This window comes from Girardinichthys multiradiatus, chromosome 6 (genome assembly GCF_021462225.1).
Source record: "Girardinichthys multiradiatus isolate DD_20200921_A chromosome 6, DD_fGirMul_XY1, whole genome shotgun sequence".
Taxonomy (NCBI): domain Eukaryota; kingdom Metazoa; phylum Chordata; class Actinopteri; order Cyprinodontiformes; family Goodeidae; genus Girardinichthys; species Girardinichthys multiradiatus.
In genome coordinates this window covers 34,081,338-34,096,211 of record NC_061799.1, presented here as the reverse complement: position 1 = coordinate 34,096,211, position 14,874 = coordinate 34,081,338, and the positions used below count along the sequence as shown (strand labels likewise).

General features: G+C 36.9%; 1 protein-coding gene across 3 annotated transcripts in view; it reads left to right on the top strand.

Annotated features, from left to right (window-relative positions):
* The window catches only part of LOC124869633 (netrin-G1-like), a 111,419-nt gene extending 97,172 nt beyond the window's left edge, over positions 1-14,247 (top strand). For 2 of the 3 annotated variants that reach the window (XM_047367600.1, XM_047367599.1), the window contains exons 6-7: positions 2,094-2,138; positions 11,584-14,247. In XM_047367600.1, the coding sequence (XP_047223556.1) occupies positions 2,094-2,138; positions 11,584-11,822 (284 nt within the window). In that variant the 3' untranslated portion in view covers positions 11,823-14,247. The remainder of the gene's footprint in view (positions 1-2,093; positions 2,139-11,583) is intronic. The other variant, XM_047367601.1, reaches the window with a different exon arrangement.
* Positions 14,248-14,874: the final 627 nt, after the last annotated feature.

The window sequence follows — 14,874 nt, the reverse complement described above, 5'->3', positions numbered from 1 at the left end:
AGTGGATCAATGTATGGAGAGGAGAAAATAAATTTTTTAGTGCAATTCATAAAGTGAATGTTTGCATTATAGCCTGGAATGATTTTGAAATATGCAGCAAATTGTTTTAAAATGAGAGTTGTATTAGTTTGTATAAATTTTCAAAGACTAATGCCTGTTTTTGCAAAAAAATGACATTTCTTTAAAAAGGCCTTCTTTTATGCTTAAAGTATTTAGGATTTTGAGCCTCCTTTAAATGAACACAAAACAATTTTATGGGGAATTATCCACAATATGATGGAGCTAAAAAAAAAAAAACAGTGCATTAAAAGATGATAGAAGAAGATTTAAAGGAATTTTATAGCTTTCTTATTGTACCAAAATAAATTAAATGAAAGCCTTGACTTTTTGTCATGCCCTAAAAAAGTCTTTATACCTTTTGAACCTTTTCGTATTTTGCCAAGTTACAACCAAATAATTCCATGTATTTTATTCAGACGTTATGTGTTAGATCAACACAAAGCAATATAAAATTACAAAACAGAAGGCAAATTATTTATGGTTTTAGTTTTTTTTCACAAATAAACATCTAATATGTGTGACAATGACATGCATTTGTATTCAGCCTGAGGCAAGCAGTCAAGAAATTCGTGGTTTCTCTGGAGGAGCGGCGTAGACTAATGGCTCAGGTGGAAGAGTCTTTCGACAGAACTATTAGTTGTGCACACTACAAATCTGACTATTATGCAAGAGTGGTAACAGGAATGCTTTTGTTGAAAGAAGTCATAAAAAGTCCTGTGTTAATTGTGCCACAAGCCAGAGGACACAGCAGCCATGTGTAAAAAGGTGATCCGGTTAGTGGGGATGAAAGTGTAACTTCCCAACCTACATGGAAATTGCAATGTGAACTGGAAAACCAACACCCTGAACGCACCACCCCCACTGAGAAGCATGATGGTGGCAGCATCATGCTATGGGGATGCTTTTCTTAAGCGGATACAGGAAAGCTGGTCAGAGTTAATAAGATGGAGCTAAATACAGGGTAATTCTGGAAGAAAACCAGTTAGAGGTTAAAAAAAACCTGAGACTAGAGAGAAAGTTTAATTTCCAGCAAGACAGTGACTGAACATACAGCAGGAGGTACAATGGAATGGTTTATGTACATATTCATATATTAGAATGACCCAGCCAAAGTGCAGATGTAAATCAAAATAAGAATCCATGGCAGCCTGAAAACTGCTGTTTATTAAGGCTCACCAGTCAGTCTTACAGAGCACTTTTGCAAAGAATATTCCTATTTTGTAAAAAACGACCCTAAAAGACATGCGGCTATTATTGCAGGAAAGGTTTGTTCTACACTCAGTGGGGTTTGATATAGATGCATGTCATACTTTTCAGATTTTTAAATGTAACAAGTTTGAAATGGGCTACTTTGTGATCTATCATTTAAAATCACAATATAGTAAACATTGTCATACAAAATTGGGAAAAAAAGAGGTTCTTTTAGAAGGCACTGCAAGGTGCATGCTACATCTTTAGTTTTTATAAAACAGTCATAAAATGTTTCTACATACAGTGTTCTAGCAACGTTAAAATGTGCATTGTTTACTAATTAGTTTTTTTTATTTAATGTTGCAAGAGCTCTGCACAATTGCCCTATGCATTAACACAACAAAGAAAGATCTCTGCTTTACACTCCTTAATATTTGCTCAAACACAGACACCCAAATATGTGCCCTAAGCAAAAGCAAAGAAAAACCCATTCTTTATAAAGACATGACTCCAGCCGTGCATCTTTATGCATGTTGATGCCTGAAGGTGACTCCACGCACTGAATAAGAACAATCACTTCCATGCATACACCTCCCTGCCTTTGTGTTGTGGAAAATTCACTTGGGCTGCATGCACGCTACTCTATCTATGCATTAACTCATTTATTACCCCTATTGTCCTGCAAAGCTTTCAAAGAAGTCTGATCTAAATCAGATGAGATATAGAATACTATTGTAAAAAAAAAAAACTGGACTATGCATGCTATCCCCTCACTTTAAAAACATAGAAGTTTCAATTATATGACAACTGATGTAATAAATACCCTTTCCATTTTCACGCAGATCGAGCAAATGCTTCATCTCTCGGTGTTGCAAATCGCAACCAAGGTAGGCTCATAGGTTTTGTAACTTCAGCATGACATTACCAACTCACAGACAGAATTGACTGCTTATTGATTGGCTGTTTAAAAGAAAACAAGAAAAAGGCCTTTGTGTTGGTATGGAAATTGCAGAAATCAGTAGGCTGTTTGGACCAAAGCTCACTTTCATCCAGTCGACACAGACACAGGCTGGTGCTTACAAGATCTTTTTGTTGTGAGAACACTGTAAGGAACGGGTCGCGTGCCTCAGGATCACCAAGTTCACAGCCTTCTAACCTCTTTGATCATGCCCTCTTTTTAATTACCCAGAATGCTCCCTGGGGTTGCACCCTTTCTGCCTTCTTCTTAAAGTAGAAAAAGGAAGTAAAAAAAAAAGCAAAAGTAGAGAAGGAGAAGGAAGGAGAAAAGAGGCTTCAGGGGGGTTTATGTAGATTGATCTCCAGCTATCTCCAGCTAATCCGCAGGCCCAGATATCCTGTGTAGTGAGTGTTAAGTCGCGTCTGCACCACTGCTTTCACAACGAGGAAAGGAGGAGAGGAAAGTAAAACTTTAAGGATTTCCAAAATAAAGGGAGGGTTTTTCAACTCACTTCACTAGATAATGCATTGTAGTTCTTGTCACAATTACAAATGTTCCCTTTATTAAATCTTTAGTATTGGCATAAGATGCAAGGGCACAAAATTGTTTTGACCTAACTTTCTTTTAGGTGCTTGCAAAACAAGCACATCCGGTTATCACCTATGCACCGAAAATGTCAGACGGAACAACAGTCCCATGGTCAAGGCTGACATATTTGAATTTCAAATCAAAGAAGAGCAGCTGATCTTTGTAACTGTGTTCCAGAAGAGTTCCTTTAAATTAAAAATGAGCCAGATTCATTAAACCAAGCAAATTAGCACTTCTTCATAAATTATAAACAACTCTAAAGGGTATGATGACTTCTCTGCATGTAATTTCAAAAGTGCACTGATCAAATAAGGGCACACCAGGCTTAACAGGATCTGTGTAAATAAGTGTGAGAGTGCAAACCTGCAGCCTTGTTAATATCCAGAATCCTCATTCTGGTTATCATCAGCCTGTTTCTTATATTTACAGTATATGCCAACTATACATGAACCTGCTTACTTGTTATGTTAAAATATTTCAAATGTGCTCCAATGAAAAAGACCATAAATTATGGCCATCATAATAATCAGTTTTTATATAGGCCAAACTCTGGTGTAAAACAATGATGTAATTGTGTCCAAATGTTCAGGTTTCATGAGACATCGATGTACTGGCCTTAAACAGTCATATAAAGGTGTTGGGACCTAAACATAGATTAAAGGATAGGAGACACATGAATATATTGTGCATTACTAAATGTTACACAGGTGAGTTAACAGAGGAGGAACAGTTGTGAGAGAGCAGGAAGCTAAAGCACTTAGGAAACCGAGTAAGCAGGAATGCAAACCACAGGTGTACACTGAAACTATTATAAACAGACTAAAAATATCAAACTAAACTAAACTTCAAGTTTGTGACACAAACTAGATCATTGATATGAAGAAAACTAGGATCGGCTTTGGTTAGTAATAAAGTGCATTATTTTTTTAACCCAGGGACACACTTGACCACGGGTTCCTAAGTCCAGTCCTCAAAACTACAACACTGAAACTTTTGAATGCATCCCTTCTCCAACACACCTTAATCAAATGGTTGAATTCCCTCATCATGTCATTCAGCTCTGCAGATGCCTGGTAACAAGCAATTCATTTGATTCCCCTGTGTTGGGAAGGGATGCATTTAAAAGTTGCAGGATGATAGCTCTCTAGGACTGGAGTAGGGCACCCCTCCACTAGAAAATGTTATGCCTGATTTAAGTCCTGATTCCCAGTCGGGAAAAGTCTGCAGTAGTTGTGGTCAGTTGGCAAGACAAGTGGGCCCAAAAACCTGTTAGTGTGAGAGGAGTCTGCAGGTGTGTGAGGGGAACTGACCCGGCCAGACCTCAGCCGCAGTCAAAAAAACATGTTTGAATTTCTTGGCCCAAATCTGCAAGCAGACCGTTAATGTAAACTGATTACTGACCCAACTGCAAAGATGTGTTGCTGTCAGCCAATTAAAAACTGAGGCTGAGAGACAACATCAGCTGGCAGCCTTTTTATCATTTTATTTATTTGTAATAACATTATGAAAATAAACACCGAGCAGCAGTGGACGCTGTAATACAAACTTTTAACGAACTACTAATTGTGACCACATAGAGATAAAAAAGAAGCAAAAACAGAAAAGAGAGAGGCTCTTGTATTTGGGTCTAAAATTCAGTAAATGAATAAACCAAACATATCAAATATTAAACATGAAGCTAAAAAAGCTCTTAAACTGAAAAGTTTCATCAATGTATAAAATAAAAGGATTTATTTGAGGCCTAATTTAAATTTTTGTTTATGCAGTCCAGTCCAAACATTATGTTGTTGTCTATTTAAGTTAGCAATTATAAAATTTTTACAACAAAGCCAAAATTAAAATTTGTTACAAAACCCACAAAAAAAACCAAATACTGTTTCATACTCACAGCTTGAGTATTAGAAAAAACAGTCAACACTATCCAAATCATATTGACTTATGGGATAAGCAAAGTATTTTAAATTGCATCTCTTTCATTTAATGGGGGAGGGTAAAATAAATATAATCTGTCCAAATTCTGAGAATATCTTCCATTACTGCAATCTGCTGGTCAGTTAGTTTACCCTTTAAACTGTCACCTTCACAAGTTGGGTTAGGGTTAGGGTTAGGGTTAGGGTTGGCTGTAGTTGAAGAGATGAATCTTGTAGTCTGTGATGTGATGCCTCAGCAGCTCTGGTTTTTAAATGTGTGATCCTCAGTCTTCCAGTTAAAAAACAAAAACCTGCTGAAACCAGCTTGTTAGTGTGTGTCAAAAATCTGTGAACACAGTGAATGTGACATACTGTGAACAACCTTTTCACAGTATGTTACATTACAACAACAAATTTCAATCTTATTATTTTTTTTATTTTATGTGACAGGCCAACACAAAGTAATAAACATAAAAACAGGAAAAGTGTGTTTTATGTATTTGGTAGTACCACATTGCATTGCAATTACAACTACAAGTCTGTTGGGGTATGTCTCTATCAGCTTTGTAACATGTGACTGAAAGAGACTGAAGGTTTTGCCCAGTTAGCAAAACACATTGACTTGCAAAAGTTTTTACCCCCTTGGCATCTTTTATGTGTTGTTGCCTCACAATGTGGAATTAAAATGGATTGTTCACTTCAATTCAGTTTATTTATATAGCGCCAATTCACAACATATAGTCTCAAGGCACTTTACAAAGTCACTTCAATCAAGTCAAGTACATATATTCCAACAGATTCAAGTTATCAAACAATGCAGTCAAATTCCATTTATTACTCTGATTGGTTAAAAAGTTTTCCAACAGATTGCATCGAGTCAGTGACTTGCCACATTCATTTACCATTTCATTGCAAAACATGTCTATAACTTGGAAGACGTATTTTTTTGAGAAGCAAACAACAAATCAGTACCCTGTAGAGCTACGTTTTGCAGCAATTAGAGCTGCTATTCAATTAGAGCTTGTCACATCTTGCAACAGTAATTTTTTCCTCATTCCTCAAGGCAAAGCTGCTCCAGCTTCTTCGTGTTGGCTTCTTCAAGTCTAACCACAGATTCTCAATTTGATTGGGGTCTAGACTTAGACTAGGTCTTTCCAACACATTTAAATATTTCCCCTTAGATCACTTGAGTGTTGTCCTGCTGTAAGGTGAACCTCTATCCAAGTCTCAGATCACAGGCAGAATGACAGGTTTTGCTCAAGAACATCCCTGTACTTAGTACCTCGACTTGGACCAGTTTCCAGGTCCCTGCTGCTGAAAACCATCCCTACAGCATGATGCTGCCACCACCATGTTTCACTGTGGGGATGGTGTTCTTGGGGTGATGGGATGCGTTGGGTTTGCACCAGACTTCGGGCCTGATCTTCAAAAGATTTGGGTGTACAAAACCACACACAAAACTGTTTGCATCAGCAAAGCTGATCTACAAACAAGGTGGTAATCGGATTGTGTGTGCGGGCGCAAACCTTTTAGCGTGTCTGCCTTCATGAATAGGCAAAACATATGATAATGACACAGACGTGCAAATTCATGGGAGGATATGCAAATAGGATCCCTTACCACCCGCAATGCGATTTTCAAAGCCTCAAGATCAAGGGAGACAAATTAATTAGCAAATATATTTGTCTTTTACATTGTTAATATTGATTGGCCAATTTGTTGCAAGTTACGTCGAGCAAGATAAGAGAAATAATCTTGTCAGGGCAGATGATGAACCTGCTGTGAGTAGCACAACAAAAGTTAACTAACTGTAACAGTCTAGAAAAGCAAGGGCCAACCTGAACAGAAGGAAAAAAATCAGCAACTGGATCATTTATAATGATTTATTTTATTTAACAGCTTTCCTATCCCTGCTTAAGAAAAACATCCCCATAGCATGATGCTGCCACCATCAGGTGTCATGTTTTTTAGTTGTTTGTACAACCAGATAAACTTACTTATAGCAGGATTCTGTTTACCTATTAGGTTGCTTCTGAAGTCAGTTGGTTGCACCGGATGCAATTTAGAGGTCTCAGACTGAACTTTTTTTTTTGAGGTCATCTTCACAAAAGAAAATAAATAACATAAAAACCATAAATTATTTTCTATCTATTTCATAATTATGTGCTACTTTGTGTTGGTCCATCACATAAAATAATGGAAAATCAGATGAAAGAAATGTCCAAGGGGTATAAATACTTATGCAAGGCACTGTATATTGCCAGTCTTTTAAAATTATGATGCAAAAGTGCAGCTTTCCAAATTTATCAGTTCCAAGGAATAGCCAGGACATCTTTGTGAGTTATGCTTCTCTGATTTGCCTATTCGTTGTCTTGCTAAACAATAATGCAATCACTAATCACAGAATGCGCCTCATTTTGATATGTTTTCCTTCTCCTGACAAAGAGCAAAGTAGCAAGGCCTCTAGTTAAGATTCAAGGTAGTTATTATGCCATGTTTGTTGCTAATAAATACCCTAACCTAAACCCACTAAAAAAGATTAAATGTGGTTCCAAGAGCTGGATTTGTGGTTGTTTCTGTTTAGACAATGTAAATCAAGCCTGTCCATGAGAACTTTGATAAGAAACTAAACAGACTATAAGAAACACATTTCTTTGTATATTTTAAATAAAATCCCAGGTAGAAATGATATAAACATACAGTATTCTGTATTTCCTTTCTTAAAACATAATTGCTTTACCTAAGGCTTTTTCATAGTTCATAGATTAAATAATCAAACTTACTTATGCATGCTTTCAAATTAGAAAGCATTAACTAATGCAGCTCTCCTGTGAAATGGAAAGCATTTGCCATTCTGTCTTCAGAGATCGTATTATATCTTCTCCACAGTCGAGTGCTGTATCATAACACTAGCAGCGCATATTGAACTTCAGAGCCTTGATTCACAGACTAATGATGAAGCCTGTGTGTTAACGTGATAAGAGGAGGCAAGACTGAACGCAAGGTTTTAGGTTACACCGACATCATGGCAAAAGATATTGACCAAGTGTAATTGAAGCAACACTATTCTTGCTCCAAGCATATAAATTAGCAGATCCTGTGTCTGAGAAATTTCTCCAGTTGTGATTAATTGCACTGGTGAATCTATCCTTATAAACGCATTTTAAAAGTATTAAATGCATCTCTGTGGATATGATTTAACTTTGGCTTTTACATGTAATTAGATAGAGGTGGTGCTGTCTCTGTGGGGTCTTGGTTGTCTTTAATTATCATTTTCTCACTTCGTGAATCATAATTGATTCTTATAATATTGGTTTTGTTGCTTTGACATTACGTTTTTAACTAGGTTTGCCCCATGCCACCACAATGATTCCTTTCATCCCAATGGATCTTGATCTTTTGCAAAAACGAAGAGTTGAAGAAGATATGATCGAGTGCATTGATTTGTGACTCCCAGCCTCTTATCATGTTATGATACTCTATATCTCTCTGACTTCAGTTGCAGAGTATCAGAGGACACCAAGAGCTCAGAGAGATGAGAAGATTGTAAAATTGGACGAGTTTAAAATAGTTGCCGTCCTCCAAATACACAAACTGCATTTATCTGTATCATTGATGGATGAAATTTGTACTGATTGGCTCATCTGATTTTTATGTGAACAAGAAACACTGAGTGCACAAGTTGCAATGACATTTAGAGCACACACCCTCCAATTGCATCAGATGTTTGTCCTTCTTGCCACAGTTGTGGTGCTGCTGTAGAGAAATTTTCTCCCTGTTGCTTCATGTACCACTGAAGCCTGAGGACGGAGCTGTCACAACAGTTACACTGTTAAAATGTCACACATCTGACAGAGATGTCCGGCACACATATGTCTGCAGAGGCTGTGCTGCATGGTGCTTAGCCGACTGTGGCTGCATCTTCGCTTATTGCCAGTGCGAGTTCAGGAGTGAATGATGTCATAAAAAGCAATTCTTTTTTTAATTCGCAAGGATAAATATTATGTAGACATAATGCAACTGTAATTTATCATACATCATTTAAGTGAGCTTCCTCTAACTTTTTCTGTATTAGTCCAAGGTTTATGGAATCTGTCTAAATTTTTAGTAAAAGCCTGGTTTTGTTTTTCAGGAAGTGTTGCAATTTAGGACATATCTGAAAAGTTATCATCACCTGACAACTTGTTACCAGTTCTGCAATAATGAGGAATGATGAGAGAAAAAAGTAATTCTTTATTTCAGCTTGATACACTAGATATTATAAATCAGATTTGTAGTTTTTACTAAAGTTGGACATATCACACCAAGCTAGGACTGCACCATGACATTTTAAAGACAGACAGAACATGAATGGTCTTTGCAGGATTTTGCAGAGATCTCCTGGAATGCACTGCTTTCCCTATCAGCGAAAGGCAGCGTGAAAGTTCGCCGGCTTTTTGGGCATCCACAAAACTACCCTGGTGAAATGGCAGGCAAATTTTCTGATTGGTCATACAAAAAATTGAAGCAGGATTGGCCATGCTGGCCTCATGCGAAGGCTAAAACCTTTATATTCCCACTGCTGGGCGGCTGACCTCCAGGTTATTGTAACACTCTTGCTGGTGCAGCTGCTATGTCACATCTTGCTGCTCAGGCAGCAACCATGATGATCTTGGTTCCTTATAAGATGATTTCACCAAGAAACGAAGATGAACAACCTCAGTGCCAATATATACAGTGCCATAAGTCCTTGGCCATAGAGATAAGTATTTGCTGGGATCGCTGTGCATAGCCCTCCCAGCTGGGGAAGGGTTTGCATCCCATAATTGCACATTGGCTGGTTGACTGAAGGGTGTGAATTTTTCAGATTTCAGGTCAAATGCAAAGATGGGGGCCTTTCAGAGAGAGGTAATGGTTCATGATTATTTCCTCAGATTTAAGGCGTTCAGACCATGTTTAAATGATCATAGAGAAATTAAAGTGGTTTTAATCCAGTTTGAAGGTGATCTTAAGAGTTATTACAAGAATTTATAAAACATAAACAGAAAATAAAAAAACTAAACCCCTTTTAAAATACATCAAATATTGGGATTTATGTCAGAGGTTAAAGAAACAAACTATCACAGGGTATTGAGAAACACATTATCCTTAGGTGGAGTAAACAAACCAAAAAACTTTAAACCTGAACAGAATGGGAAGAGAAAATAAACAAGACTGCTTAAGCGACAGCAAAGAAATAACCAGAAGCATCTGACAAGCAGAAACTGACATCTGACAAGTTATAATGAGGAGCAATTTACAGGAGGAAGCAGAAATAAAAACAAAAGCAACATGAGGAGAATCCAGTCACTAAATAAATCTATCAAATAGAACATCATAGCAGAACAACTAAAATTTAGGAATCATATTATTTTAAAAAGATGAGTTACCATCATCTTTAGGATTTACAGTTTGGCATTAAATATTTTTTATCTATTCATGAAATCTGTCTCAGCTTTCACTCAGTCTCTGGTTTAAATGTGTCTTGCCAACCTCATTATATTGCACCACTGTTTATGGCTGAAACTGAGAAGAACCTGTCACAAAGCGGAATTATGCATTTGGAGTAAGGCGTCTGACTAGAAATGGTACAATATTTGCCTTTACAATTCCTTTCTAAATAATATTTCAATACACATAAAAACAGGAAATGCATCCATCATCACAAAAGTCAAATGTCATACTGTAGATAGAAACCTGCATCCACAGGTGGAATTTTCATTCAAGCAAACACCAGCGATGTCTCAGTAAATGATCAAGTTAAATGCTATGCCAATGCCTTTTTAATCAGTTTTGGTATGAAAAATTATTATTTGTTCAATTTTTTTTTTTTTTCTGATGCATGAGCCACATTACTGAAAACCAAAAATGTGATTACTGTTTGTGCAGGAGGAGATATCCAATTACACTGAAATCTTTGTGCAAACATTACCTCTTCCCGGATTTCACCTCTGCCAGTGGAAAGGCTTCCTAAGATAATTGAGTTGTGGAGTTTTATCTAAAAAAAAAGTTAATATAATCTTATGTCATCCTCATCACTCTTTATTCAAATAAATAAAGATTTGATGGGCACTAAAACAATCTATTCCTGGGAATCCATGCTTTTTAAACATGTGGTATTGTTTGTTGAAAAAAAAGATGAAAATAACACCAACTGGAAATGCTTTTTTTCATATGAATGCTTATAGTAGTTAAATAGTGGTCAGCTCATTCATACAGCAAGGCATCTTCATAATGTTCTACTATTCTTTTAAAGCTGGGCGATATAGCCCAAAGTTATTATAATGGTATAGTTCAGATTTATTACGATACACAATATCTATCACTGTATCCGTTCTTCATCGCTAATGTTATTTGCAAGCCTACAAATGTGGCTGCAAACAGTCACACAGACATTCACCCTACTTCCAACAACTGGACAAAATCAATAAACTTTATAGATGTTATTTTACATAATAATAGTAATTCAACAGTAAAAGTGATTTTTACTCAGCTCCGAGCCAAAACAAAACTGAAATCTGGCTGTTTACTTGGCGTGATGTGTTAAGGAATACTAAGACAAACAGAACTTTCAGGTTTTTTGGAAATATGTTTTACTCTAATAATCTTTTGTTATGCTGTTAACAGCAGCTGTTTTCTCATACAGTTGATTTTTCTAACCTTTACAATACAATTTGATGTCCTTGATTTGGCCGTTCCTGACGTGCCTGCTGTTCAACAAGGACACAGAGCCACACAGGCAGGACAGGAAGAGGCAGCTTGTGCCCTGTGAAGCTGCTTGTTGATGTTCTGATCTGCCACTCTCACTGGGTGATCTATTAATCAAACCTTCCTGTCTTTTCTGCTTTGTCTCTGCAGCTCGGGTGTGTGACAACGCGATGCTGCGCTGTCAGAATGGCGGCACGTGCCACCACCATCAGCGATGCCACTGTGCCCCCGGCTTCATGGGTGTCCTGTGTGAGAGAGCTCGATGCCAGGGTCCCGGAGAGTGTGATGACCAGCTTTCTGGACGGGCAGCGCTCCATCATCCCCCCCTAGACCGTTGGCATTTTCTTCTCCTTGTAATGCTCTTGCTTTCAGTTGTTTCTCTTTGCTGAGAAGCTTGAACCAAAATCCTCAAAATAAAACCCTAAGACCCCAAATGCTGAGAAGGAACTCTCAACCTTATGGACATGAAAAAAACAAGAATGTGAGGACAATGTGCTCAGTATAAGCAACTCTTTTGTATATCCAAGACCAAGTTGGTGGGTGAAGAAGAAATTAGTGCAGCAGGTTTAAAGACAACAAGATTTCTGAAAGGCTCAGTGAAAAACGATACTGTTTTTTTGTAACCTCACATGAAAAGACTGTGGGCGCCCTTGCTGTGTGATAATGTCTTTCTCTTATGAGCCATCAGAGAAACTGGAGATTTTCTGCTCAGACAAAGCAAGCCAGTTTCTGGTAACAAACTGTACAAAACAAAACACAAGATTTCTAGGTATCATCTAAAGTAAAATAAAAACATAATGTGGAGACAGACCTTTTAAAGGAATAGTTTGGATTTTAGAGATATTATACGTAATAGTGCACTTACCTGTAGAAGACTCGTCACAGTTAAGTGAGTTTGATGAAAAATGATAAATCCCTCAGGTTGAATGCTATCAGCTAGACTCGTCAGGCTACAAGAATATTTTTCCACAATTTCAAGACAGCAAGTGACAGAAAAATGTTACTCAATAACTCTCGTCTGGTTTAGATTTTCAACACTGACTGGCGCGGCAATGATGATCAAGCAATGTGATACCATCCTTAGTACCCATAATTTCAGGCAGTAGTACAGACATTGTTCAGCTAAGGATACTATACATCTGACATTGGGTCATATTATCTAATGATAATAAAACCTTCTAATATAGCATTGTATCCATTAGATATCTGTTTTCGTTTGATACTCATATCCAGAAATGATGCTAGTATTGTCAAAATAGTTTCCCCTTCTGACTAGCTGTTAGCCTTTCACTGCTCTGAGTTCTTTACTTTTCTGAAAAATTACTAAACTAACAAGTAAGGGAGCTATTATTGGTAATACTGTCACAGCACCTCACTTATAAAAATCCAAATTATTCCTTTAAGACATCTTGTCTCACTGCCTCCCATTTTCATACTTACATTTCTTGAACGCCACCCACCACCATTAACCCTCACCCACCCACCACCCAACCAACCCTTTCTGTGCTTTAGTGATGCCAGTGATTTACTTTGCTGCTGCAGGGTGTCTGTTGTTTTGCCATAAGATACACATGTATTACTATCAATCCCTCCCCACAATTTCCAGTCTAGTATATTTTCATTTGCCAAGGCTTTGTAGTATTGCTTGAGCTCACCTGTATCTGAAAAAGTTGTAAAATACTGTAAGTGTATTTAATTTTGTATAAAACAGATATTTTCATGATTATGCAAAACATAAAAAGATGTATTACTTGTTTTTTACTGCTGCCGACCTGTCCTTCACCAAATGTGGACTAAGAGTGACTAAGGAAATTGGTTGTGTTATGACTATTATTTTTCGCTTGTGGGACACATGGTTCTCCTTGTTTGAGAGCTGTTGTCAGAATATGTTTACATACACGCCCATACAATACACTTTCACCAAAGCGCAAAAGAAAAAACATGTTTTTGTCTTGTTGTGGAACAGTAGTCATTTTATTAGGCAGAAACATGACATTTGAGACAAGATGTGAAAAAGAAATTGTTTACTATTCATTGATAAATGCAGGCAAATGACAAAAGCTGAATGTCATTTTAAAGATTTCTAAAAAGCTATCAGTTTTGATCATTAACTATTTCACTGATGATCCAGTTGCTGATAATAATACAGCAGGCTGCTCTGTAACACATCCCTGTTGTGCTTATGAAGGAATCTTGAGCTGAAATCCCATCAATTTTATGTAAATTTGACAAAAGGGGAAGGGAAGATTGCATGGCTGCTGCAGAGGTTGTCCAGCTCAAATCTGTAATCAGATCTAATCCTCGAATCAAATGAGAATAAGGGGGAAGGTTTTTCTGAGCTGCTGCAGATGAAAGCCATGCATCCTGCTGCGGGAGCTGCCACATAGCCACACGCTCAGGAAATGAGCTTTAATTTGTGGAGGGTCAATGAATAGAAATGAAGTTGCGTCCCATGGGGTGACATATTGAGAACTGAGACCAAATTCATTGGAGGGATTAATTTTACTACTGAGGTTGTCATGAAACGCCTAATTGTGCTAGAGTTTAATGTAAGTGCCTCTCATTAAACGTCGCTATCTCTGATAGAAAGCAGTAGCCTTTTTTTGTGAATGAGAAATTAGAAGATTCTGTTTGTAATGGGTTAATCTACTGTATAAAACCACTTAAAAGGGATGGGTATTATTTTTTAAGAAAATATGACATTTTTGGAAGAGTTAACAAGATCTTGTGATGCACATAAATCTACAAAGAATAACACAAGTAATAGATCTGTGTTTGTCATTTTATTTAGAAAAAATAAATGATCAACATCCATATTTGTGTGATTTGGGATAATTTAAGTATTATTTGAGAATGTTTAGGTGGAATGTGCTTGGAACTACTTAATGAAGCCATTAATTGCTTAACGTTTTTCCAACTTTGAAAGTCCTTTGAATCCAAACATAGAGAAAGATCTTGTAAAAGGATATTGTAAATGTCTGAAAAGACAAGCCAAAATGAATAAGTGGACAAGCTACTGCAGCATTTTGGAGGTCTTTGGCTTTCAGATTGCAAATACTAATATTCTGAACATGCATTTATTTTTTATTTTATTATATAGGCTGCTAGGTGCAAAACTACCAGTTACACTGAGCATGATTTAGATAAATTCAACAACAAAATTATTTTGAGGAACTATTGGACACAATGTAAATTACAATGCCTTTCAAAAACAAATGTACTTTTTTATAAACTATTATAAAGTAAGGCAAAAATGTGAAGCGGAAGAAGAATTATGCATACAGTGCTGTAAAAACAGTTTAGCCCCCTTACAGATTTCTTCTGTTTGCCTTTTGGTCACACCTTAATATTTCAGATCATTAAACTAATTTTCATCATGCATAAAAAAAACCAGTAAATACAAAAAGCAGTTTTAAGATGATGATTTACTTTATTAAGGAA